The sequence below is a fragment of the Heloderma suspectum genome, chromosome 2 (genome assembly GCF_057233095.1).
Source record: "Heloderma suspectum isolate Gila_16-S chromosome 2, 16-S_ref, whole genome shotgun sequence".
NCBI classification, from domain to species: Eukaryota; Metazoa; Chordata; class Lepidosauria; order Squamata; family Helodermatidae; genus Heloderma; species Heloderma suspectum.
Genome location: NC_139459.1, coordinates 216,943,976 through 216,971,693, shown reverse-complemented (window position 1 = coordinate 216,971,693; position 27,718 = coordinate 216,943,976). Strand labels below are relative to the sequence as shown.

Below are 27,718 nucleotides of genomic sequence, written 5' to 3'. Positions count from 1 at the left end.
ACCTCTGATGAAAAAGGCACCTGGAGAAGGCCTCCAATCACTATCCTGAAATGCAAGCAGGTTTGTGTGGGAGATGGTGCTCCACCTGGTTTTTAATCACAGAGGGCTTTTAATGGTAAGCATCAGTGTTTACCGGTTTGTTTCCAAGCTTAATTCTAATCAGTGAAGTTGTTGCCAAATGGGTGAGAGAGCTTCCCACTAGTTGGTCTCAATTAGCAGATGCGCAGCTGTATTCTGACATTTGTGAATCAGCTTCAAATAGAGCCCCAGGACTAGTGCATTGCAGTCATCAAACCTGGAGGAGTTCCCAGAGCATGGTGAGCTGTGGCCAGCCTACGTGTTCAGGATGCAGCTCGCACACCAGCTGAAGCTGGTAAAAGGTGCTCCAGGTCATGGAAGCCACTAAGGCCTCCAGTGACAGGGCAGGATCGGCCAGCCTCTCCAGGCTGGAAACCTGATCCTTCAGGAGGAGTGCAAGCCAGGCCAGAATGGGTTGAACCTCACCTCCCTCAACAGCCAAGCCTGATATAGCAGATCACAGACAGAGAACAAAAGGGACCAAAGTGCACAGTTCTAGAGTGGCCCATGGGGCAAGAGTCAGTATGCTGCAGAGGCTAGGCTAGTGACAGACACAGAGCAAGGAGACCAGGTTCCTGTCCCTGCCCACTGGGTGACCCTGAGTCAATTGTTCTCTCTCTGTCTAGACTACCTTACAGGGTTGTTGTGAGGATAAAACAACAGGGCAAGAGACCATGTACAATGTCCTGAGCTCCTTGGAGAAAGGACAAAATAAAAGGTTACCAAATGAGAAACTACTTCTAAATAAAATAGTTTTTCTCACTATCTCTGCAGTCTTTAGTCATCACCAACTCAGCAAAGCGCTCCTCCACTGTTGGAGAAATTGTCAATCTGATGTCGGTGGATGCCCAGAGATTCATGGATCTGACTACCTTCCTAAACATGTTGTGGTCTGCACCGCTGCAGATATGCCTTGCTTTATACTTTCTCTGGCAGGTACAGAACTTCTTAAGTTTGTTCTCTCTGATGTGGGACACTGTGGAGACATTAAGCTAATGCTTAAGGCTGACCCAGTGTAAGGAAAGTCATATTGTAGGCAACCTGTCACTCCCAGTAGAATTCCAAGCACTTGTTTTTAAAATGCTCTGTGTGAGCAAGTGATTAACTGAGAACACAGAACTGGAGGCCCACAGGTGGGTTACAGTGCCTTCAGATTTAAAGCGCCATAACAGGAGTATGTGAGAGAAGCATCCGAGAGATGGGCCCGGGAGGGTAGGAAATCATCACGCGAAACTTCATTTTCAAGGCTGCCGTAGAACATTACAATCTTCTGTTTCCCTTAGCTCCACAAAAGAGATCTCCGATAAACTGGAAAGCAGCTGGGCAGGTTCACTTTTGGTCTGCTCTTCTCCCTGTACAGTACTTTGCCTGACACAAACGGGCACATTTGCCAAGCAGGTCATAATCACACTATTTTGTTTTTGTCAACATGCTTCTATTTACAGTGCCAGTGAGAAGCAGCCAAGGAGCCGTTTTACCTGTGCTGTATTGGCTCAAACAAACAAAAGAAAGCCCATCAAAAAACCGTCACAGTCATGGCATCCCAGTGTTCTCCACACCTTTCCCACCCTCAGAGTATGTAGTTGAAAGAGAAGGAGAGGGCTCATGGGGAGCATGCAGAGGTGCCCGAGGTTCTCACGTCCCTCGTTGAAATCTATTCAGGCACCTTTAGCCATCTAGGTTTTACTGGAGAGTGGAGAATTGTAATTTCCAGCTTCTTTTAATGCAGGAGAGCAGAATGATAACTGATGTGTCTTGCACCCTTTGAAGGCTTTAGGGCCGTCCGTGCTGGCCGGAGTTGCTGTGATGGTCTTGCTCATCCCGTTCAATGCTGTGATTGCTATGAAAACCAGAGCATTCCAGGTAGGTAAACTCTAGTGTTGCCTCTTGATTGCCTGGCTGAGTCTCAGGAAGCAGGAAGAGGTTTCAGGCATCTTCGTCCCTGGAGCAACCTGACTGCCACGCGGAGAGCTCTGCTTCAGGGAGGGGCCACAGCTCAGTGGCAGAGCACCTGCTTTGCATGCGGAAGGTCTCAGGTTCAATGCCTGGCATCTCCAGGTAGGGCTGGGGTAATTCCTGCCTGTAACCTTGGAGAGCTGCTGCCAGTCCGTGTTGGCAATACTGGGCTAGGGGGACCCATGGTCTGACTTGGTATAAGGCAGCTTCCTATGCAGCTGCTTGCCTACCCCTGGATCTTTGCTTTTCATTGAGGCGTTTCCTGAGCCTACTACTTGCGTCTAATTCCTGACCTTGTCTGGTGTTCCTCAACATCATCTTGATTATCTTCTGCCTGGGACACAGTTTTCTACCTGCCTCGACCTGGCGTTCAAGGTTAAAACATACAGTAACAAATAAAATCTAAGATACGATCTTAAAAGCACCACAGCGTCAGCAGCACTAAAAGCTTGAGCTTTTACAACAATGCCTACTGAAATACAGGGTTCTCCTGTATCATCTGGAGTACATTCCAAGAACTTTGGGTTAGCCCCTCCCACTGGATGACAGGCAGGGTCCAATAAAAAAATTTCCAGGGTGGGGAGCTACCCAGCCTTCCCAGAGTGGACCTGCCTGCTGACAGGACAACAAAAACTACTGCTCTAGAAGCTCAGCAGTAGTTTTTAAGTCTTTTTGGCAGGATTTTTAAATTTTTTCCTCTTCATATATTTCTTCCTTTTCCTTCCCCTTCCAGCTTAACAGCCAGAAATGGGGTCGGTATTCACTAGAGGCAGTTTTAGCCACATTGTTTCCTAGTGAGGAAGGGCCACTCACACCAGCTATCAGAGGTTTACCTCAGAACATCTCGCAGGCTTGGCCACCCTAACCAGGTAGGTAAGCCCCATAGGTGGAGGTGGAAGCGCCTCATGCACTGACCGGGTCCAAGGCTCTCTCTAACCAGGAGTAGGCCAGACTGTCAGGTCAACGAGAGCCAGTGGGGTGTAGTGGCGAGAGTGTTGGAGTGGGAGTCGGGAGATCCGGGTTCTAGTCCCCACTCAGCCATGCAAGCTCACTGGGTGAGTCTGGGCCAGTCACAGACTCTCAGCCCAAACCACCTCACGGGGTTATTGTTGTGAGGACAAAATGGAGGAAGAGGATTATGTACGCTACCTTGGATTCCTTAAGGAGGAAAAAAGGCAGGATATAAATGTAAGGGAATGAATAAACGTAATTTGCTGCTCTTATTCATCTCAGAGCCAGTGGGCCTGACGCACATAGCCCTGCCCATCCCTGACTGGAGGGAGCATGGCTCTCAGCTCTATTTTCTTAGTGCACAAATCACTCAAAACTTTGTCGCTTGGCCCTTTGCTGTCCTTAACCAGTAAGAGGTTGGGTCTCAGGCATAGAGGGCACCGGATCACCACACACCCACACTTTCCCTGACCGGGAAGAGAGTGGTTTGTCACGTGTTGATTTTTTCATCATTGGTATGAGGGTCCAAAAGTTGAGTGGCTCCCTGCCCCTTCCAGCAAGGGACCGGGGAAGCAAATCTTGTTTGGCCACGCATCTCCCCCCAAACTCACGCTAACCTTCCCCTAACTGGGGCACAGGAGAGCTGGGGAGTCCAAAGCTTAGGCTGGAAGCATCAATGGGGGAGTGGGAGCAGGCGGAGCCATCGCTGAGGGATGACTCTTCTAAGTGTTCTCCTCTGCAGCCTGTGAACTTGGTGGAGGAAATGGCAGGGGTGAATCATTCTATGAATCCCATCTACCTGGCTAAGGGAGCACCTGATCTTAGTGGGGATCTGGCCCACTCCAACTTTCTGCCATGGGTTAGGCAGCTGGTTTTAAAATAGATTAGATCCACTATCCCACAGCCAGGAGAAAGGGAGAGTATCTGCCACTCCTGTTCCTCTTCAAGAGCCCATAAATCCTGTAAGGGGAAGAGAAAGAAGTGTAGTCACTCTTTAAGGAGCAGATCTGTGCATAGGAAAGGAAAGAGGGGACACAGATCTCCCTCTCCTTTATCCTCCTCATCACACTGTTCCTCCAGATGGTCTGCCTCCCCAGACACTCTCTCAGAGGAGGAAAGGCAAAGAAAAGGAGATGTAAATGTTCCCCACCACCACCTTGTTCCCTTACTTCTGCCTTCCAAGGCAACAAGGAAGGCATGAGCAGGGTTTCTCACAGAGAACAGGCCTTCCCCTCCCTCTCACCGGAATGCTCAGAGGTTTCAGTAAATTTGGAAGGGAGGGAGGAGGGGGAACTTTCAGAAGAGAAGAGATGGATGCCTCAGTGCAACAGAGGCTTTTTCCTCTTGAGCTTTTTCCCACCTTACTTACCAAGGCCATTTCTGTTTTGAAGCTAAGGGGCACAAGTGAAAAGGCTGCCCCCTCTGATGTTCCTCCTCTGAAAGGGGCCGAGGTGATGATCCCCCGGGCTTCTCCGAAGCCTCGCAAGGTTCCTTTTCCAGACTTTATGGACAAGGTTCAGAGGGATGAATGGGCCAGTCTGGCTAGGGGCAAAGCTTCCCTCCTGGTGGCCAACACACCAGAGGTGTTCTTTGCCAGAGGTGGCTATGGATTCTCAAAGTGCCAATGGTGGATGCTCCGGTGGCAGCTCTAGCCTCCTCCACTATCACCCCTACTGAGGGGGAGGGTGGCCCTAAGGATCTCTGTGACAAGCGGGTGGAGGCTGCTTTGTGAAGGTGTTTTGAGGCCTCAGCTACGGCCTTTAAGGCCTCAGTTTCCAATTCTGTCTTTGCCTGGGCAGTATACCTGTGGGCAGAGGACCTTGTGGAATTAGAAGAAGTATCTAAATCCATCAAGGATGGGCTTAGGAAAATTGCCTTTCTAGCGGACTTGTCCTCGGATGCAGTTCAGTTGGGATCCAGGGCTATGGCAGCCACTGTGGTTGCCTAGAGAAACATTTGGCTGAGGATGTGGGAGGTTCATCCCGGGTCCCAGACCAGGCTGGCCAGTACTGGCTTTTTTGGCAACTGGCTGTTTGATGAGCCACTAGACAAGGGATGTTGGTGGGAACTAAAAATAAAACCAAGGCCTTACCCACTTCCAAGAAGGATGGGAAAAGGGCCAGATCTCCTCAACCTTTTTGTTTTGCTGGGTTTAATAGAAAAGCCAGGTCCTCGGATTGATCCATATCCAAATGGTTTAGTCCCAGGGCCATGGGTAGATGGGCACAACAGTCCCTGTCAGTCAGCACACCTGTGTCAAGTTTCTCTAGGGATTCCAAAATGGAGAATCGATGCCTCTCCCACATGCACTGAGTTAAGCAATGCTTTTCTGTGTAAATGAAGAACCAATTTGATCAATTCTCAAATAGGCATATTTACACTCTACCTGATTTGCAGATTTAGATTTGCACTATTGTTAGGAGGTACATGAAGTATCAATGAGAAGCTTAATTTAAGTCATCTTTTTTTCTTGCTGATTAAAATCATGATTTAAATCTTTAATTTACTCCACCCTGCCAGGGAGTGAACCTGACATCTTCTGCATACAAAACAGGTGCTCTGAGTTGTTCCATTAACAATGCCAATGAAAAGCAACCACAGGACATCTTTTAGCTGTGCATACCAAAAAAATGTAATATCTCACTGCACCTGCTCTTCCACTGAGCTGTGGTCCCTCCCCATAACATCTCTGTTTATTATTTACCTTCCACTTGTTCCACCCATTTAAAAAAACCTTTATTCATCTTGTAACAAGCCCATCTACTTACAATCCTGTACAGGAACACTATTCATACATAAAACGGGATGTAGTATTTTCATAATATATCCATCTATTCTTAAAGTCTCTCTGCTTGTTTGTGATTCCTTAAGAGATCCAGATATAGGAAGTGCAGCACAAGTAGTCAGTTTAGGGTAATAACCATTGGCTAATTATGTTCTTTAAAATCATTTAGGTGGAACAGATGCGCTACAAAGACTCACGCATTAAGTTAATGAATGAAATTCTAAGTGGCATAAAAGTACTCAAGCTCTATGCATGGGAACCATCCTTTGCAGAAAAAGTGCTGGAGATACGAAAGAATGAACTCCGTGTTTTGAGGAAATCCGCCTACCTCAATTCTTTGTCAACGTTTGCGTGGGTCAGTGCACCGTTTCTGGTAAGCTTTATTGATATACCTTCTATCAGCCTTCCCCAACCTGGTGCCCTCCAGATGTTCTGGACTACAACTCCCATCAGCCTCAGCCACCATGGCCAGTGGTCAGAACTGATGGGAGTTATAGTTCAGAAGATCTGGAGAGCACCATGATAAGGAAGGCTACCATCAGAGGAGCTGTAACATGGCAGCACTATCTTTGTCACTTGGCAGGGAAAAGACGAACAGCCTGTACAGCTGGTTCATACGACACAGGAAGTGGGCATGTGCTGACTTCCTCTCAGCAAGTGGCCACTGTGGGAGGGGCCTGCGGTGCAGGATGTCTACTATGTCAGGAGGATGGCTAAGCTTGAGCTTTCTTCAAGCATAAGCATTTATGCTGCTACTCCTAAATATAGTGAATGTAAATACAGTTCTCCACGTGGGGAGGACAATAAAAAAGAAGAAGAAATTAGCTAGATCAGGCTATCCACATTGCCAAATTCTGGAACTACTTTTAAGATAAAAGCAAACAGACAAAATAGCTACTGCTAGAAGGCCCAAGGTCCATCTGGTCCAGTACTGTGTCTTCAGCTGTGACTAGCCTGATACCCATGGGAAGCTCACAAGCAAGGACATAATAGAGAAAGTGACCGCCTGCATCTGGTGATCAGAAGTATCTGGCCTCTGAACGTGGAAGCTCATAGGCTGGCTGTCATGGCTCACAGCTATTGATAGGCCTGTCCTCCATGAATTTGTATAATCCTTTTTAAAACTCATCTGAGCTAGTGGCCACCCCCAGCACCTTGTGGCAGTGAATTCCATAACATAACTACATATGTGTGAAGAAGTGCTTTCTTCTGTCTGTCCTGGAACTACTGCCAATTGGATTCAGAGTGTGACCCTGACATCTAGTGTTTATAAGATGGGGCAACAGATTTCTGTCTGTCCACTGTCCCCACATTCTTCCTAATATATAGTAACAGTGAATTCATTCTCAGAGCGCTGATCATCTTGTTGCCAAAATGGCACCATCCATACAAAAGAATGAGGTATCTGCAGGCTTAGAGAAACCCTGGGTTTTGCAGAAGTACAGAAAAAAATCTTTAGGGAAAGCCCAACGCCCCCAGCACTGACCCAATGAGAACTGAGCATGCTCCATGGACATGGAATGCTATCGGACTGTTGTGGAAGGAAAATAGAGCATTGGGAAGAAACGGAATGGAGGGGGGTGTTGCGGAAGAGAGCATGGCTGGCTGGTTGGAACCCTGAACAGAAGCCATTCATACTGCAACATTTTGTTGCCAGCTCCACTTGTAATCTTACAAACCTCAGCTTTGCCCCCCACCTTAGTATTGTTTCTAAATTAAAAGGCCTCAACGACTTTGAACTTTTCCTAACAAAACCCCTCTGATCATTTTAATTGTTTTTTCTATATCTTTTCAATCTCATTGACATCCTTTTTGAAATGGGATAACCAGAACTGTGCACAGTATTCTAAATATGCCTGGTCCATATAATGGTATGACAGCTATGACACGGTAGACTTTCCAGGGCAGGCCATAGCTACCCTGCCTCACCTTGTTTTCACCATCTTCCCCCTTTCTCTAAGGTAGCTGCATTCAATGCAGAGTTAAGATATGCAGGAGAAAATGTGAGGAAAGGTATTCATTTCATGCCAATTCTCCTTAGGGCCCAATAGTGTGCAAATTCATTTTCCATCTTCCTCCTCTAGTCTAGGAGAAAGTGCAACAGGGATCTGGCCCCCATAGTTCTGTTGTATGTATAAGATCCATAGTGGTCAGGGTACCAATCCAAGTCTCTGTTGTTATTATTATTATAGAATACTTAGTTGTTGTTATGAAGTACGCCTGCTGGAGGTGATGTTACTTGTATTCTTTGGTATTATATTTGCACTTCCCTGGAATGGTGCCATGCTTTCTTCTTCTGTAGCACATCAGCATAACAAACAACTGAAGCTAATTATCCAGCCCAGGCTATTACATTTTGTTCTTAAATTTCCAGTTAGGCTACTACTCTTAAAAAATTAAGCCAACAGGTGTTGCTTACTCAATATATTTTTCTGGCTTCCAGGTTGCCCTGACCACCTTTGCTGTCTTTGTCACTGTGGATGAAAATAATATCCTTGATGCAGAGAAAGCCTTTGTGTCTCTCTCCTTGTTTAATCTTCTAAGGTTTCCACTCAACATGCTGCCCCAGGTTATTAGCAATGTTGCACAGGTAAGAATGGTGCCGGTCCTTAAAAAAAAGAACCCCCCTCCCCCGAATGCAAACAAGATTCTGGGAGTGAGCATCTGGGCCGAAGTAGACATGACCACAGCGGTCCCGTTGGTTTAAATCCAATGCCTGAGTCGTATAGGAGGCACGGCAATGTATGCCTTGAGCACATCCAAACTGGAATTCTGTAATGAGCTCTATGTAGGGCTGCCTCTGAAAACTTTTCAAAAGCTTTAGTTGGTATGGAATGTATCCACCAGATTGTTGACTGGAGTGGGCCACGGAGCACATTACAGCAGTTTTACAACAGCTACATTAGCTCTGAGTTGGTTTCTGGGTGCTCTTCAAAGTGCTGGTCCTAAACTTGAAAGCTCTAAGAGAGCCTTCCGTCTAGAACCTGGTGCCCTCTAGATGTTTTAGACTTCAGCTTCCAGCTTTTCTGACCATTGGCCATTCTGGGTGAGGCTGATGGGAGCTGAAGTCCAAAATATGTGGAGGGCACCAGGTTGAGAAAAGCTGCCCTAAGTGGTCTAGGTCCTGAAGACTTGAAGATCCTCCTTCTCCCATATGAGAACATTACACCAATTTTACAGCTGCTACATTGTCACATTGAGATCTTCCTCAGAGGTTCTGCTGTGTCTGCCTGCTCCATCTAAAGTCCAGTGGGCAGCCACACAGAACAGGGCCTTTTCAGTGGCGGTCCCAACATTGTAGAACTCCCTCCCTGTGCCTCAACGATGTGCCTCGATCCTCCCTGTTTTGCTTTTGGTGATTGGTTAATGAAGCTCTGAAGGGCTTTTGGAAATGTATGATGGCTGTGGTGTGGATTTGTATTATTTGCTGCTATTAATTACTTTTAGTTTGCTGTTTTGGTTATGTTGCAATTTGTATATTTTGTAGTTGATCTGAATTGGTTGTTAGCCGCTTAACAGGTTTTAAATGGGAAAATGAGACATAAACGTAAATAAACAAATGAATACATATAAAATGGGGATGGGAATCCAATTTTTTAGAGCAGAAGAGGCCCACAGGGGAGCAGAGCTGAATTGTCTTCACAGTCACCCCTTGCTTTCCTATCCACCTCCGTGCTTTTCTTTCAGCCAAGCTTGCTTGCAGCATTGGAAGCAAGTATTTTGCTGAAGAGAAAAGGACCAGGAGTGGGATAGAGATCATAACTGGAGGAGGAAGCGGCCTGTAGGAAGAGAGCTTAGCACACCCACTCTTGCACTAAAATGCTCTAAAATCAGACACACATACACAGATCCTGCTTTATACGTCATTGCTTAAACCTGGGACTGCCCCCAAGTGAACCTGCCGCTGGTGTGTATAATTTCAGCCTGGGTCAAATCTTGTTATGCTGTGTCTGAAGACAGAAGGTTAATGACATGGATTAGCTGCTACCCATTGCACCACCAAAGCCATCTGAGGGTCAGGCTAATAACCTCCCTATTCCACGCACAAGGAATGCACAAGATGCTGCCCTCCCTGCACCACCTTTTAGGCCGAATTCACAAAATGTCCTTTCTCATTAAAATGACTGTGTGTGTGTGTATGTGTTCCCCAGGCAAGTGTTTCTCTGAAGAGGATTCAACACTTCTTGTCGCATGATGAACTTGATCCAAACTGCGTGGAAACCAGATTAATTACTCCAGGTAAAACACTTGGCTGGTAGGTGTAGCACAGAGGATGGGGCAGAAAGGTTTCATTTTTGTGTTGCACTTAGATTGCAACATCTAAAAAATCCTAACTAAATGCTCTTCATGCATGCATGGGAAGACTGCAGCAAGACTGGTAGCTTAGATGAGTTTTAGGCATCACAAATCAAACATCTGAGATGAAACCTGGATGTCTCCTCTTACACAATGCTCTTCTGTGGAGTCAGTTTACACATTCAGATGTGAACCAGCACTTCATACTGATGCTACAGATGTTTCTGGCTGTTCCCCTTTACGATGCATTTCCACTGATAGTTTTACATGTTGTGCTAATTGACATGATGATTGTGCTAGGGTACATATGAGGAGATACTCCACTTGGTCTCTCAAGGTTTACTTACCTGCAGTCAATCTGCATTTGACATCTTTCAGGTATTCACACATTCCATTAGTAAAGGGTGAGTAAATTGCCACAACTTATCCCTCACATACTTTCCAATAATCCAGTGCTCAAGCCTTTCTAACATAATTTATGGAAGTTTATATTAACTAACCACATACTTCATGTGTTCAGGAGTACTTATGCTGTTTACTAAAGAGCAAAGTATAATACCTCTTAAATGTGTCTGAAGCCTTAAGAGTGTAGTGAATGGCTGTTACAGTGGTTTGTCATGATGGGAATGACCCTAACCTCCCCTCAGGCTCACATCCTCCCTCCCCTCCTCGTGAGGAGGAGCTGAAACCATAACATGTTGAACTGTCTGAAGTTTGTTTGAAACCATGGCACATGATTTGAAGTTAGCTTGCTTCAAACAAACCATAGTTAAGGGTAACCTCAGTTTGTTGGGTTCGTACAATACAACAAGCCACAAATTAATCCAAAAAGGAAGTGAACATTTCCAATCTCCTCTTTGTAGTCATGCTAAAAGGGGAAGAGGGAGTGTGTGAGCCCAAAGGGAGTCAAGGCCCATTTCTATCTCCATAAAACATGGCTTATTGTGACGTCCAAACACAATCAGTGTGATGGATGTCACCGTGTGCCTCTTTACACTGAATACTCTGAATTCCACAGACAAAAAGAAAAGCTGAAATGGGAGAAAATGTTGCAGTGTCGCATGAAAGATCATAGCTATTTGAAATGATGATCTGGAAAAGCTCTCAGGCACATTTTGATGTGACAGGCCAACGTGATTTGATCATTCAAGACTTACCAGGGGCTGTTTCCCTTTTCTCATATAAAGCTTCCTTTAGATATGTCTAAGCAAAAGAAGTAAACAGGAGGGGAGCCCATGGGATGATTTATGCAATTCCAGAAGTAGAGTCTGTATGTTTCTAACCATCTAACGTCATGCCAACTTGTGCATCCCTCTCCCTAGTGGCATCATGTGGGCCTTTAACAGCCTTTGGGATAGCCTTTCCATTTGCAGGAAAAGGGGGAAAGAAGTGTTGAGCTGTCCTTGGGCAGCTGAAAATTAGACTGCACAAAGCACTGGAGTATAATCTCTAGAGAACAGCCATGCCTGGGTGGAGGAGATAAACAAATGTGCATCCCAGTAATTGCTATTGGATAAATATTTAAGCTAGCATTGCTGGATGTCCCTTATTTTAAAGTATTTCCCCTTATTCCATAAACACAACTGCTGCAGAGAGGATAATGGATGTTACTGCAGAATAATTCTGTAGCACTCTAAAGAGCATCCACCAGCTCTCCAAAGTGTATTTTTAAGGTTTAAAATATTGATCTGGCACTGACCTCAAAAGCATGACATGTGGCCAGGCATGTGATAGGATGTTGCTTAAGGAACAAGAAAAAAGGAAACTTTTCACAGTGGTTCCTCATATTGCCTCTACAAATCCATCTCACCAATCCTCACTTCACCCTACCACTTCTTTTTTTGCATTAAGGAGGCCTGATTTCAGAATACTGTGGCCCCCCCTGGCCCCCCCCTTACAGTACAATCCTAGGCATGTCTACTCAGAAGTAAGTCCTGCTAAATTCAATGGGGCTTACTCCCAGGTATGCAATACTCTGCAATTTGCAACCTTAGATTCTCTGATTTTGTTTTAACAGGGTATGCTGTTACTGTAAGCAGTGGAACATTCAGCTGGGCAAACGATCTTGAACCAGCTTTGAAAGAGTAAGCAGTCTTTACTCCACTGTATATCGGTCTTTTCTTGCTGCTTGTATCTCTGGGGCCAAAGAGTTTTAGCCAGTCATTAATGTTACTGGGAGGTAGTGCACTGCCTGCTATTTATTTAGTTATTTGAAACTCTCTGCTGCCTAAAGGCTTGTGTAAATAGCAGGTTACCTCTGCTCAGAATTAGTGCAATATCTGCAGCATTTCTACTGCCTTTCATTCTGATCATTTACTCCTTGAATCTTTGCTGAACTAAATGTGAGCCTTGAGCCAGCATTTTAAATGTCAGACACCAGTTTGCTCTTTTTTCCCCACATAAATGCACCCCCTCCCCAGAGTGTCAGGTTTCACTTTTGTCTTTAAAAGAGTTAGGTTTCTTCTATCCCTCATAGTTGCACAAGGGGGGGAAAACACTATTTTAAAATGTGTGCCATGCCTGGAACATTGAGCCATGAGTTTTGTAGTGCTCCCCCCACTCTTTTCGTATCAGACACAAAATACGTAATTGTTTCCATTCTGTCTAAGACATCCAGGCCAAAAGGCACTCTCAGACTTTTCTGTACTTTTCATCCCCTTCATGAATGGTGATGGTTTTGCTTATTCATCACTCACGTAAGACCATGATTCAGCAAAATCATGGATAACAATGGTGACTCAATATACAGAGCATACACCACACTGAACTGTCATCCTAAGGGCAGAAAAGCCATTCAGACAACTGCCACCTTAAGGATTAAAATCACTACTAGGCTTGGAGCCGGTGCTATGCTGGCACAGGCTGGCAAAGGGAATTGCTAGATTTGCATCCAGTGTGCTTGTATGGATGCACCTCTGTGCTGCTGTTGAGACCCCAGAGAAGGGATAGTATGGTAGAGCCAGGTTTGGCACATGGCTGCTGATTGGACCCGGCAGCTATCCATTCAGTACAAAGAAGAATGTACTTTTTAAGGTGGAGGCAGGAGACAGTGGCATCATAGGGACCAGGCTGGCAAGACCCACGAAAATATTCTTCTTGCACAAGTTAAACAACAGTTACACAAGCCCTTTAAATCTTAGGCGGCTGCTTTTAAGAATGAAGATGTGGAGCCAACCATTAACGTCATGGCCCTTTTCAGAGAATTGACTGCACACTACAGAAGTATAAACTGGGGAAGGTGTTAAAAGCTTTCCCTGAGACATTGGGTCAGAATCATGCAGACAGCAAACAGACGGGCTGAACAAGCTCAGCAGCAGCATTTAGTAAGGCATTGCAAGTCTTGTGTTCAAAGGACATTATAGAAACCTTGACTAGTTGATTTCTCATTACTATGGATCATTCTGATGGAAGTGTATGGAGTTGTACAGAATCTGGGGTTTCTGAGAACCTCTTCCTGTGATACTGCAGCATTGAGGGAACCATTCCAATGGCTTCACCCCATGGTACTGCACTAACCTTGGGTCCAATTGAACAAGTCCTTCCCATCTGGTTATTACTTTGCCTTCCTGGCCAGACAACAAATAGAGTGGGAAGGACTCACATGACTGGCCCAACCCACATAATGGTAGCTGTTCAAATAGTATCACAGCTACATTTATTTTATTTATTTAATGCTTAAAAAAAACACAACTTACTGGCCTTTTTTTTCCCCAAAAAGAAACTCAAAGCAGCTTACAGCAATAAAATCGTCGTCGTTCAGTCGTGTCCGACTCTTCGTGACCCCATGGACCATAGCACGCAAGGCCTTCCTGTCCTGCGCTCTCTCCCGGAACATGCTCAAGTCCATATTCATTGCATAGGTGATGCTATCTAGCCATCTCATCCTCTGCCGTCCCCTTCTCCTTTTGCCTTCAGTCTTTCCCAGCATCAGGGTCTTTTCCAGAGAGTTTTCTCTTTGCATTAGGTGGCCAAAATATTTGAGCTTCAGCTTCAGTATCTGTCCTTCCAATGAGCACTCAGGGTTGATTTTCTTTAGGATTGACTGATTGGACCTCCTTGCAGTCCAGGGGACTCGTAAGAGTCTTCTCCAGCACCACAGTTCAAAAGCATCAATTCTTCGGTGCTCAGCCTTCCTTATAGTCCAGCTCTCACAGCCATACGTTACTACTGGGAAAACCATAGCTTTGATTAGACGGACCTTTGTCGGCAAGGTGATGTCTCTGCTTCTTACTATGCTGTCTAGGTTAGGTTTGCCATAGCTTTCCTCCCAAGGAGCAAGCGTCTTTTAATTTCATGGCTACAGTCACCGTCTGCGGTGATCTTGGAGCCCAAGAAAATAAAATCTGTCACTGCTTCCATTTCTTCCCCTTCCATATGCCAGGAAGTGATGGGGCCAGATGCCATGATCTTAGTTTTTTTAATGTTGAGTTTCAAACCAGCTTTTGCACTCTCCTCTTTCACCCTCAACAAGAGGCTCTTGAGATCCTCTTCGCTTTCTGCCATTAGAGTGGTATCGTCTGTGTATCTGAGGTTGTTGTTAATTCTCCCGGCAATCTTAATTCCGACCTGTGATTCATCCATGATGATGTACTCTGCATATATGTTAAATAAGCAGGGTGACAATATACAGCCTTGTCGTACTCCTTTCCCAATTTTGAACCAATCGGTTGTTCCATGTCTAGTTCTTACTGTTGCTTCTTGACCCTTGTACAGGTTTCTCAGGAGACAGGTAAGGTGGTCTGGTACCCCCATCTCTTTCAGAATTTGCCACAGTTTGTTGTGATCCACACAATCAAAGGCTTTAGCATAGTCAATGAAGCAGAAATAGATGTTTTTCTGGAATTCTCTTGCTTTCTCCATGATCCAGCGAAAGTTGGCGATTTGATCTCTAGTTCCTCTGCCTCTACCCAGCTTGTACTTCCGGTAGTTCTCGGTTCGCATACTCCTGAAGCCTAGCTTGTAGGATTTTGAGCATCACCTTGCTGGCATGTGAAATGAGCACAATTGTACAGTAGTTTGAACACTCTTTGGCACTGCCCTTCTTTGGAATTGGAATGTAAACTGACCTTTTCCAGTCTTGTGGCCACTGTTGAGTGTTCCAAATTTGTTGGCATATTAAGTGCAGCACTTTAACAGCATCATCTTTTAGGATTTTAAATAGCTCAGCTGGAATACTGTCATCTCCACTAGCTTTGTTGTTCGTAATACTTCCTAAGGCCCACTTGACTTCACTCTCGAGGATGTCCGGCTCAAGTTCAGTGACCGCACTATCATGGCTATCAGGGACATTCAGATCTTTCCTGTATAGTTGTTCTGTGTATTCTTGCCACCTCTTCTTAATCTCATCTGCTTCTGTTAGGTCCCTGCCTTCTTTGTGCTTTATCATGCCCGTCTTTGCACAAAACGTTCCCTTGAGATCTCCAATTTTCTTGAAGAGATCTCTAGTCTTTCCCATTCTGTTGTTTTCCCCAATTTCTTTGCATTGTTCATTTAAGAAGGCCTTCTTGTCTCTCCTTGCTATTCTCTGGAACTCTGCATTGAGTTGGATATATCTTCCCCTTTCTCCCTTACTTTTCGCTTCCCTTCTTTCCTCGCTACTTGTAAAGCCTCATCAGACAGCCACTTGGCTTTCTTGCATTTCTTTTTCTTTGGGATGGATTGAGTTGCTGCCTCCTGAACAATGTTACGGACCTCCGTTCATAGTTCCTTAGGCACTCTGTCTATCAGGTCTAATCCCTGAAATCTATTCCTCACCTCCACTGTATATTAATCAGGGATATGATTTAGGTCATACCTGAATGGTTTAGTAGTTTTCCCTATGTTCTTCAATTTAAGCCAAAATTTTGCAAGAAGCAGGTCATGATCTGAGCCACAGTCAGCTCCAGGTCTTGTTTTGACTGACTGTATAGAGCTTCTCCATCTTTGGCTGCAAAGGACATAATCAATCTGATTTCGATATTGACCATCTGGTGATGTCTTGTGCCGTTGGAAAAGACTGTTTGCTCTGATCAGTGTGTTCTCTTGGCAAAACTCTATTAGCTTTTGTCCTGCTTCATTTTGTACACCAAGGCCATGCTTGCCTGTTATCCCAGTGATTTCTTGACTTCCTACTTTAGCATTCCAATCCCCTATGATGAAGAGGACATCTTTTTTTGGTGTTAGTTCTAGAAGGTGTTGTAGGTCTTCATAGAACCAATCAACCTCAGCTTCTTCGGTCTCAGTGGTTGAGGCATAGACTTGAATTACTGTGATGTTGAATGGTTTGCCTTGGATTCATACTGAGATCATTCAATCGTTTTTAAGATTGTACCCCAGTACTGCTTTTCCCACCCTTTTGTTGACTATGGGTGCTACTCCATTTCTTCTCAAGGATTCTTGCCCACAGTAGTAGATATGATGGTCACCTGAATTAAATTCGCCCATGCCTGTCCATTTTAGTTCACTGATTCCCAAGATGTCGATGTTCAATCTTGCCATCTCATGTTTGACCACCTCCAGCTTACCTTGATTCATTGATCTTACATTCCAGGTTCCTAAACAATTGTTCTTTACAGCATCGGATTTTCTTTTCACCACCAGACACATCCACAGCTGAGTGTTCTTTTGGCTTTGGCCCAGTCATTTCACTCTTTCTGGCGCTACTTGGGAACACCCTCTGCTCTTCCCCAGGAGTATAGTGGACACCTTCTGACCTGAGGGGCTCATCTTCCGGTGTCATCTCTTTTAGCCTTGTGATACGTTCCATGGGGTTTTCTTGGCAAGAATACTGGAGTGGGTTGCCATTTCCTTCTCCAGTGGACCACATTTTGTCAGAACTCTCTGCCATGACCTGTCCATCTTGGGTGGCCCTGCACGGCATAGCTTATGGCTTCACTGAGTTACGCAAGCCCCTTCGTCACAACAAGTTAGTGCTTTATGAGGTTTACATTAACCAGTTCTTCTTGTTGGCAAATGAGCCCATCCTGGTTTTACCCTTTTCCTCCCCTACAGTATAAATTGGTTGGTCCCCAGTGGTTCTTCGGTGGCTGTTGTTGGCCATGTCGGCTGTGGGAAGTCTTCCTTGGTGTCAGCTCTTCTTGGCGAAATGGAAAAGCTCAGTGGGGAAGTGGCTGTGAAGGTTGGTTTACAGTAGCATGAGAGAGCATTTTATCCATTTTGAGCATTTTGTATTCTGTGTGGCTTGTAAACTGATCCCCTCATGTGTGTGTTTTGGTAACTCCTTATAGGGTTCAGTTGCTTATGTGCCCCAAATAGCCTGGATTCAGAATGCCACATTGAAAGATAACATCTTGTTCGGCCATCCTCATAATGAACAGAAGTACCAAACTATTTTAGAGGCATGTGCCTTGAAACAAGATCTCGAGATGCTTCCTGGAGGGGATCAGACTGAGATAGGTGAGAAGGTAAGGCCTTTATCAGTGAATATAGATGTAGATGATTGCTTGCCAGATGCTAAGGAAATAAAAGAGGGTACAGTTCAGAAGTGAATAAAAGAGCAAAAGATTATCTAAACTGGGGGTGCAAAATTTAGGATCTGATGAGGCTTTCTTGGCACTAGTTGGGAGGAAGGGAGCAATAGAGACCCTCTTGCTTCTAATAGCTTCCTTGACTCTGCTCATTAACCACACTGGGATCCTCTTGGCTGTACCTTTTGATGTGTAGTATACATGCTAGCTGAGCTTCTATTATTGTGGTTTTGAATAACCCCCAAAGTTTCTGGAGGGATTTGACCCTCCTGACTTCTTCTTTCAACCTCCTCTTTTACCAGTCCCCTCACTTCTGAGAAATGAGTCAAATGTATTTTGCTGCAACCAAATGATAGGGGTGTTAGTCGATCCATGTGTAAGAACCTTTTATCAGCTATCTTTGCAACTATACTGAACAGTAGAATGACACGCATTGGTACCCAAATTATCTGTCTCTGATATGCTTACAGATTCAGGTCTGTCAATCTAAAGTAGGGGTGGGCAACACATGGCTCATGGGCTGCATACAGCCCCCGACCGCACCACTGAAATTTGCATTGGCAAGAAAAACATTGGCTGTTTGCTGCCAATTTTCAGCAACAAACCACTGTGGAAGGCTAAAATGGCTAAATTTAGCTTGTTTTCAAAATCGGAAGCAAATCACCCGGGGGCAGGGTTGGTGCAGCCACCAAAGTCAATTGCGTGGGAGTGCGCCCTGGGATGGGGGGTGAAAATGGCCCCGGACCCCCCAGAGTTGCCCAACCCTGGTCGAAGGAGGTAAACTTTCCCCAAACATTGTAATACAAAGTAGGCAACCTGATGCCCTCTACCTGCTTGGACTACAACTCGCTTAAGCCCCAGCATAGCCAGTGGTCGGGAATATGAGAGATGTAGTCCAAAACACCTCGGAGGGCACCACATTGCCTACCGCTGTCATAATAGAATGGTTGGGCTGGTAACCAAATGGACTTTGTGACTGATGCTGAATTAGCTCTTGTTGGAGCTGATAGCATTGTTAAACTTAAAAGTGGTAACATACTTTTCTTCTTTTCTTTCCCACAGGGCATCAATCTCTCAGGTGGCCAGCGGCAGCGAGTGAGCCTTGCCCGTGCTGTGTTCAGTGATGCTGATGTTTATTTGCTAGATGACCCTCTTTCGGCTGTGGATTCTCATGTAGCCAAACACATCTTTGACAAAGTTATTGGACCAGAAGGAATACTTAAGGGAAAAGTGAGCCCAGAGAGATCTAAAACTCTGCATGTCTGCAGCCATTCCTTCCTTCAGTGCTCCAATTATTGGGTGGAGAATAGATAGGGGACCTCTTCATAAAAGCCATACACCCCACCCCTGATTTTTCCCAACTTTAGCTAAATCCTGTCCCTGACCCTCCTGACAGCATTCTTGAAACACTAGCTAAGGGGTCTGTCACAAAAGCTAAGAGGGCCAGCTCCCCTCTGCCCAACCCCCATATAATTCAATCACTGAACATGGATGGACAGCCTGAGTAAACAAGGCATTGAAGAGCTGGAGGCCAGACTGCCCCCCCTCAGCACACAACCCCAGAGAGACAATGGAGGGTCCTTGAGTAGATGTTGGGGGCCAAATCATGGCCCCCTTGTAGCCTTCTAAAACATAGCTAATGTGCCCATCATAAAAAGTCAAAAGGTGGCTCCTCATGTACCTTGCGCTCCAATTCCACTGAGCATGAGCATTTTGTCACTGGTGCAAGGGAGAGCATCTGATATTTGCTAAACATCCATCAAGTATTTCCTTCTCCAGAAGACAAGTGGAATTTGTAGGGGAGGGAAGAGAGAGAGGTGCATTAGCTAGCCCTACAGATCAGCTTTCTCCAACCTGGTGCCCTCCAGATGGGTTGGACTACAACTTCTATCATACACAGCTGGGTGAGGATGATGAGACTTGTAGTCCAAACCATCTGGAGGGTCCCAGGTTGGCGAAATTTCCCGCATTGAGCAGGGGGTTGAACTCGATGGCCTTGTAGGCCCCTTCCAACCCTACTATTCTATGATTCTATGAAAGCTGCTCTAGGTTACGCACCTAGGAGTGGGATATGTAGGCCATTGCCCCTCAGCCACACTGTCCTGTAGCTCCAGTCCCATTGCTCTTAAGTAGCCATTTCTCCCTCCTCCCTCCCTTTGATGTCTGTTTTCATTTATTTCCTACTACTGTTTTTCCCCCTCTTCTTTACACCAGCATCTCTGTCTGAGACAGATCATCTTAAGCTCTCTGCTTTTTCTCTCAGTCCTCTCTTGGCTCTATCTTATTCTTCTCTGCTGCCTTCTGTTGCACATACTGCATCACCTTCCATTCATATTATTAGTGTTTCTTTGCTTATTCTTTCTACTTTTCTGCTTTTTAACATGCTATATTATTAATCCTATATTTTACCACCCTCCCTCACACCCCAGGCACTTCCTATCTACATTCCCTATCTGGTTATCGTGTGTGTGTATGGGGGGGGGGGGGGGTTCTATTCTTCTTGAAGCTCAGGCTTACAAGATTTGAGTGTCACTGGTTGTTGCCAATGACAGTTTGCAGTAGTTGTTCCTTTTGCAACAAGCAGCCTAATGTGTAATAGTTCTAGCCCGTATTACAGTTAAAAATGCTTTATGAGCAAGGTATCTATCTCCTGATCACTGTCTTGTTTCCATTTTCAGACTCGAATTTTGGTGACCCATGGCATCCATTTTTTGCCTCAGGTGGACCACATTGTAGTTGTTGTGGATGGTAAAATCTCTGAAATGGGATCCTACCAAGAGCTTTTGCAGCAAAACAGATCTTTTGCAGAGTTCCTGCGCAATTATGCACCTGATGAAGACATAGAAGAAGATGAGCCAACAAGTGAGGAGGTTTTTCCCATTTGTCTCCTGATGCCTTCAGTCGGTTAGTTAGATCATGCCAGAGTCAGTTTGGAAGTGTGTTTAAAATATGTTTATTTTTATTCCTTTTTAAAGTATATCAAAGGGTGAGCTCTTATCCATATGTGTACAAGTGGAGCCCTTTAAAAAGCGGACAGAGGGGGAAGCAAGGCTACTTGCCCTTGAGAATGCTCATTTTCTTCCTTAATTTGCAATAGAAATGAAACTGAGTGGACCAGAAGCTGCTTGCAATCTAGCCTTGTCAGTTTTACCACTCAGCTGACACCCAGAAGAACTGGCTTCAGTTAGGATCAGAAGTAACCAGCAGTAATTGTTCCCAATGACAAGGCTCTCCTCCCTTCCCCTCCTTGTTACAATTAGCATGCTCCAGTGCTGGATCAGGACAAGTGCCACAGTAACATTGGTCACTCCCATTGCTCCCCAGAAGTAATAATTTGTGCACCAGCCACAGTTCACTATGCTGTCTCGGCTCCTTGCCGTCACTTGGGGCAACATAATGGGACCCTAATTACACCTATTCAGTGGGGCAGAGCTGGTGCCCCAACCCACCCAAACCTGCTTGTCAGATGGCACTGGCAGGTTGCCCCAATATCCTGCAGCCCCTTATTCTTCCAAAAGAGTGGTGTTTCCTTTGTGATTCCCACCCTTTGCTTAGGAAGCTCTGTGGTCAGCACAGACTTTCTAAACAACTGGCTCAGCCAAAGCCAAAACAAGCTAAAGATTTACTATCCTATTGCAGTAGTGGAAGATGAGGAAGTCCTGCTAGCTGAAGATACGCTCAGCAACCACACCGATCTGGCAGATAGTGAACCAGTGGCCAATGAAGTCCGCAAGCAATTCCTAAGGTAAACCTAGAGCCTGCTTTCAAAGGCACTACTCTGGCTACACAAATCATGTGCGCTTGCTTGTCCTGTAGCTCAGCTGCTGAGGTCATGGTTCTTTTTGTTCTCCTTTTAAAAAAAACTAGACAACTCAGTGTCATATCTTCAGATGGGGAATGCCCTAGCAAAATGTCGACGAAAAGAAGGGTGTGTGATAAAAAGCCATCTGAGCCTCCTCTACCAAAAAAAGGTCCTTCTGAAAAACTCATCCAAGCAGAAACCACTGAAACAGGCACGGTAAGGAAGACTTGCCTAAAGAATGAGGACATTTCTCCTTCACAGTAGCTTTCTGGTTAATTATGAGGCATCTAGAATAGCAGACAAGCAGCCGCCTAAAACAGCAATACAGTGATCTGAGATATTTGACACTCAGAAAGGCATTTTCACGCTGTCCTTTTAAGAAAGAAAAGTTTAATTCTTCCCAAAGTTCATGAATACACAGTGGGATGAAAGGAAGCAAGATTCAAAATTGAGTTGCCTTGTAAAATTACTGTATCTCCTACAACTATCGTGGTCCCTTAATTCAAGGACCACGGGCAGCTCAGTTCATGTTGCTCCTTCTCATTCCATAGCTCAAAATGAACAGACTAAAAGAACTGTAAGAGAACAGGGAACTAGATCATATGGACCTATCTAAGACCCTAGGTGAATAAGGAAGCATAAAAACACAAACATAGTGGGGCTATTCACACAGCACGCTAACCCACATTCAGTGGTTGAGCATGGGTTTGTTGAACCATGGGTTAGTGTGTTGTCTGAATGCAGCACGTTTTTCGCAGAGTGGGTTATCGTGTTGTCTGGACGCAGCCATGGTGGCTTGTTAACCATGCAGTGTGGCTTGTTAGCCACCATGAAAAACCCAACAACAAACTATGGGTTCTCAAGGTGGCGTGTTTGAGAAAAATAAGCCACACTGCATGGTTAACAAGCCACCCTGGCTGCGTTCAGACAGCATGGTAATCCATGGTTCAACAAACAACCCGCACTTCAACACAACCCACACTCAACCACTGAGTGTGGGTTAGCGTGTTGTGTGAACAGCCCCAGGGTGTTGGAGTACTCAGGGCTGTGTGTCGCACTCGCCATCAACCACGTCAGCTGATGGCCTTCCTTGGGTGTGTGACACTATACTTGGTGGATCTAGCACCAATAAACTAACATTTACTTACCTTAACAATATTAACATATGGAGGATCAAGATGCAGTCACAAGCTCTAGGGTAGGGGCCACCTGAAGAGAAGAGCAGAGACCTAGGGTCGCAGCATGGTTCTTAATACCATGGTATTACATTCTGGAACATTATAACAGAACTGGTGTGGAAGAATCTTCTATAGCAAGCTACCGTTACAGTATCACTGGGATAAAAAGGCTTCTGAAGATCTATCACAAATGGATATACTGAGTGTTGCTTGGTGCTTTGTAATGGAACACAGATGTATGAAAGAAGCTTAATGATGGGACACAATAGAATCCCCTTTGTCTAGACTTGTCAAATGTGAATCCTGTCTGGACATATTTTGCTTCTCTTCAAATAATCATTCAGAATGTGTTTAATATGATGCCTCTATTATGAAGATCCTTCTATTACAGCCATACTTCCTATCTTCAGAAATTTGTGCAAATGGTGATTATATGGCACTGTAAAGTTTCTAGTTTCCTAATTCACTGTTTGGACAAATTCTGCCTCTTGCAACTTGCTAGGATTTCTGTGAGAAGCAAGCATCAGTTTTGTAAACTAAATGAACCCACTTCGTTTTTTATTAAACTGCAGGTCAAACTGACTGTTTTCTGGCAATACATGAAGGCAGTTGGCCCCATCATTTCCTTATTTATATGTTTCCTATATGGCTGTCAAAATGCTGCTTCAATTGGGGCCAACGTGTGGCTCAGCGACTGGACCAACGAGCCTGTGGTAAATGGTACTCAGCACAACGTGAACATGCGAGTCGGCATCTATGCTGCCCTGGGTCTCCTGCAGGGTAAGTTTGTTCTTTGTTACTCCTCTTCCATAGAAGACTGTGAATTCAGACCATCTTGATAAGTGATCTGTGGGCGGGGTGTGTGTGGCGCTAGCGGTATCTGGTGCTTTCTCGCGTGGTCCTTGAGACCACAATGAAAATAACAGAGGAAAACGTGGAAGACCCAGAAGTTTCACAGCAGTCCTGATGGCTGCATTAAAAGCCTTCAAGAAAACCTTGGCTGTGCTCATGGTTCTCTCCCATGCATGCATGTAAACATTATTCAGTAAAGAGTATATGTGTGGATGGGAGAGAACCGTGGATCATGGCCAAACACAACATGGATTTTTAATTGGAGGCATTTCAAGCATTCTCCCATTATGACAATAATTGCAACATTAAGAAAATGTGGTCTGCAAAAGACAAGACAGAACAGTTGTCCTCAAAACAGCAAAGTGTAAGAACCACAAATGCCTGCAAACCTTTGCATGACTGTGATGTTGTAAAGTCATAACTGGTACTTCACCGATCAGTAGGTTTCACCTGTAATTAAATATTAGCAACCTATATAATAAATAGGGATGTCTAAATTGCTGCTTATGAAACAGAAGTTGTAAGGTTACTTTGGGAGCAGAAGAACATGCAACTCAGAGGGTTGTATTCAACCCGGTGGAATTGATGCAACTGGCAGGATGGTTATCCCACCCCCCTGCAGCCCCCACACCTTCCCCAAATGTACTCTTGATGGTTGGGGGACCCTCTAGAGCAGATTTGGGGGCACATGGCTGCTGCAGGGGTGAAGAGAGCAAGGGGAAGTCCTGTTGCATGAGAAGTCTGCTCATGAAATACTGGATTTAAGCCAGTGTCTCCTGTATATTTCTCCTTCTTTCAAACAGGGCTTCTTGTGCTGATCTCTTCTTTTACCTTGGCCATGGGTGGCATCAGAGCAGCTCGCACTCTCCACGCAGCATTGTTGGAGAACAAGCTTCATACCCCGCAGTCTTTCTATGACACAACTCCAACTGGACGAATCATCAACCGCTTCTCTAAGGACATCTATGTGATTGATGAAGTCATCCCACCAACTATCTTGATGTTCCTGGGAACCTTCTTTACCTCTGTGTCAACTATGATTGTGATCATAGCAAGCACCCCACTCTTTGCTGTGGTTATAGTGCCTCTAGCAATCCTTTACTTCTTTGCCCAGGTAAGAGGGATAAGTACTTGTTTGGTTTTGGCTATCCCATTACTTGATTGATCTTTCTTTTTTTAAAGGTGGATGAATGGGAGGATGGATGGATAATATAATCTTTCTATTAATATTACTGCCTAGATCCTTAAATTTGCAGCCACAACATGTGCATAGACACTGGATGTAATTCCTTCTGAATGCGGAAGTTGACATTCCTTTCCTCAGTAGTACTCTGCAGTGCGGAGTATTCTTATCCACAGTAGTTTATTTGCTGTGATGAAATTTGGGGTTTCCCCCCACATAACTCAAGATAGCTTTTACATTATTTATTTATGAAGATATTTATAGACTTGCCTGTTGGCCATAAAGCCCTCAAGGCAATGTACAAAGCAAATACTGAAACAGTTTAAAATAAAGTTTAAAAACAGATCACTAAAAACCTCCACAAGAATAAAACCAGCCGTGGTCCCTTAAAAATAAAAAATGCTGAGCAGTACAGGAATGTCTTTATTGCCCACTAGAAGCTAACCAATGAAGGGGCTATTCCAGTCTTCCCTAATCTGGCGCCTTCTAGATGTTTAGACTACAATTCCCAGCATTCTTGGCCATTGGCTATACTGGCTGGGCTGATGGGAGTTGAAGTTCAAAACATTTGGGGGGGGGGAGGAAGCCCAGCCTTGCAGAAGGCTGGGCTCTTTTAACTTCCCTAGGGAGGAAAGGAAAGGAAAGGTTCCTCCTGTGTAAGCACCAGGTCATTACTGACCCCTAGAGGGACGCCTGCTTATGCTGGCGTTTTCATGGCAGACTATAGCAGGGTGGTTTGCCATTGCCTTCCCCAGTCGTGACTACCTTTCCCCCAGCAAGCTGAGTACTCATTTTACCGACCTCGGAAGGATGGAGGGCTGAGTTGACGTGAGCCGGCTACCCAAGACCTGGCTTCCGCTGGGATCGAACTCAAGTCGCGGGGAGAGTTTCGGTTGCAATACTGCTGCCTACCACGGAGGGAGTTCCATAATTTCCAAATGATACCACTTCAGGCTGCTGCTGGGGGTTTACATATTTTAATGTTCCTCCATAAAATAGATTCTGTCTGCATAAAAGAACTAGTATTGCATGGACGACTAGCCTTCTTCTTCACATCTTGTTTTTCTGTGCAGAGGACGTTTTTGTACACGAGCATTTAAACATACAAACATCCCTTGGGGACTAAAGTGGTACAGTCCAGGAAAAGCTTTACCATTTGATTTTGATGCATCATAATTTGTTTTGAGGTTTAGACAAAGAGATTTGGGAGAAAACATCTTGGAAATTTGTACAGCTTCGCTTCCCTAGGCATGAGACTGTTTCACTGTGTTGTACATCTGTGGTGCGATGTGTTAATAGTTCACGTCAAGTAAGTTTTTGTTTTATTTTGTGTTTTAATCTGTATGCCTTTGAATTGAACAATGCCAGCGATTCTATGTAGCTACCTCTCGCCAATTAAAGCGGCTGGAATCAGTTAGCAGGTCCCCCGTATACTCCCATTTTTCGGAAACTGTCACGGGAGCAAGCGTCATCCGAGCTTACAGAAGAGAGAAGTCCTTTGTTTACATCAGTGACACAAAGATGAATGACAATCAGAAGAGTTACTATCCTGGAATTGTATCTAACAGGTAAAACCAAGCTTTGATTTTTTAAATTTTTATTTTATACTGTAGTTTTAAACATTCAGGGTGCAATCCTATGCCTGTTTAGACAGAAAAATGCCTTATCTCCCAGCATGTCCCAGCCCGCTATGGGAATTGTCAAACTGTTTTCTGTCAAAACACACATAGGATTTTGTCCTTAAACTTTTGTATTGTATTTTATTATATTGTATGTTATGGTTTAAATTGTTGTGAACCACTCAGAATGCTTCGGCTATTGGGCAGTATAGAAATGAAATGAATACATGGATAATATTTATTTTAATTTTAGTTCCAACTTTTGAATTGGCTAAATGGCATTTTCTTCTATTGCATTCTGTACTAATTTATCTGTGTTTTCTCATTTAATAGGTGGCTGGGAGTTAGAGTTGAATTTGTAGGAAACTGTGTTGTATTTTTTGCAGCCCTTTTTGCTGTATTGAGTAAAAACAATCTGAGCGCTGGCCTGGTTGGACTTTCCGTGTCTTATGCTTTGCAGGTGTGTAGAGCGCGTTTTCAAAGATCACTCATAAGTGGAGGAACTGAAGTCTCATTATAGCGTGACATTTTCATTAGGCATCCTGGGTTTAATTACACATTGCTGCAGTGTTTCTGCTGTTGTCAGGGAAAAACAGAATGAGGGGAGGAGGGAACCCACTGGATGAAAGAAATGCAGGAAAAATGGGAAGATGACTGAAAAGCAGTATAAGCTATGCATTTGAATGCAGGCAGTGTTTCCTTTGGATAAGGGAAAAAAGATAATTAGCATTAAGGTCCCCTTCACACTCATGCACACACATGTACAGGCAGGCCTACGCAGGGCCTCTTGGTATTTTAAGAGAAACTGCACTAAGGTTTTAACACTACCTTCATTACCTTTACTCCTGAAGAGCATTTAGTTAAGGATGGCATATTATGGTAGTCACCAGGTTGGACAATCTTTCAGGATTTTAAGCACACTTTCAATAGGGAGCGAGGCCATCAACTTTAGAAAGAGCGTGGTTGATTATATATAGCTTTGAAATGTTGATGAGAAAGACTACGTTTCACTTTCTCTGGATAGTTGAGAGCACCTTCTTCCTTACCAACCTGCCTAGCCACTGAGGTCATCAGAAGGCATGTTCCTGGTAGTTCCACATGGACTTATATCCTATTGGAGTTCACCCGGAGAAGAACCTTCAGTGTGGTGGCCCCTTTCTATGGAACTCCCTGCCTCTAAAGATCAGGCAGGAGCCAACACTGTGTTTTTTTCAGCACCCCCATGAAAACAGCTCTATTTCAGGAAGCCTTCCTTGACTGACCAGCCACAGTTTTTATTGGCACTCTTTTTTTAAAAGAAGAATACTTTTAATATGTTTTATTCTTTTATCTTTTTATCATTTTATCTATTATTGTTCACCGCTCTGGAATTTGTATAGATGTGGAGCGGTGTATAAATCTTGTAAATACCTAAATAAATAAATTGCTATAGCTCAGTTCCAAAGTTGCAATCTTTGATGGGGAAATTGCTTTGTGAAATTTTCAGACCTATACTATTGCATCTCATCAGATCAAAGGAGTTGAATGATGCCTCCCAACCTTAAAAGCTATG

General features: G+C 44.6%; 2 protein-coding genes across 11 annotated transcripts in view; one reads left to right on the top strand and one right to left on the bottom strand.

The window, feature by feature from the left end:
• The window catches only part of LOC146354007 (ATP-binding cassette sub-family C member 3-like), a 102,778-nt gene that overhangs the window by 50,734 nt on the left and 24,326 nt on the right, over positions 1 to 27,718 (top strand). For 3 of the 4 annotated variants that reach the window (XR_014788256.1, XM_084837943.1, XM_084837942.1), the window contains 16 exons: positions 853 to 1,014; positions 1,849 to 1,941; positions 5,940 to 6,143; positions 8,214 to 8,360; positions 9,922 to 10,009; positions 12,084 to 12,150; positions 17,057 to 17,183; positions 17,293 to 17,469; positions 18,595 to 18,762; positions 20,211 to 20,394; positions 21,172 to 21,277; positions 21,400 to 21,550; positions 23,085 to 23,292; positions 24,168 to 24,478; positions 25,916 to 26,115; positions 26,500 to 26,626. Coding sequence is in view for 3 of the 4 variants with exons in the window: in XM_084837943.1 (XP_084694069.1) it covers positions 853 to 1,014; positions 1,849 to 1,941; positions 5,940 to 6,143; positions 8,214 to 8,360; positions 9,922 to 10,009; positions 12,084 to 12,150; positions 17,057 to 17,183; positions 17,293 to 17,469; positions 18,595 to 18,762; positions 20,211 to 20,394; positions 21,172 to 21,277; positions 21,400 to 21,550; positions 23,085 to 23,292; positions 24,168 to 24,478; positions 25,916 to 26,115; positions 26,500 to 26,626 (2,520 nt within the window). In the remaining variant the exon portion in view is untranslated. Of the gene's footprint in view, positions 1 to 852; positions 1,015 to 1,848; positions 1,942 to 5,939; positions 6,144 to 8,213; positions 8,361 to 9,921; positions 10,010 to 12,083; positions 12,151 to 17,056; positions 17,184 to 17,292; positions 17,470 to 18,594; positions 18,763 to 20,210; positions 20,395 to 21,171; positions 21,278 to 21,399; positions 21,551 to 23,084; positions 23,293 to 24,167; positions 24,479 to 25,915; positions 26,116 to 26,499; positions 26,627 to 27,652 lie in introns of all 4 variants that reach the window. The other variant, XM_084837944.1, reaches the window with a different exon arrangement.
• Positions 17,055 to 27,718, bottom strand: part of ANKRD40 (ankyrin repeat domain 40) — a 48,751-nt gene continuing 38,087 nt past the window's right edge. For 2 of the 7 annotated variants that reach the window (XR_014788258.1, XR_014788259.1), the window contains 2 exons: positions 18,572 to 27,718; positions 17,055 to 17,518 (listed from right to left, as the gene is read on the bottom strand). The exon at positions 18,572 to 27,718 is cut by the window's right edge. The gene's annotated coding sequence lies outside the window, so the exon portion shown is untranslated. The other 5 variants (XR_014788260.1, XR_014788261.1, XR_014788263.1 and 2 more) reach the window with 5 other exon arrangements.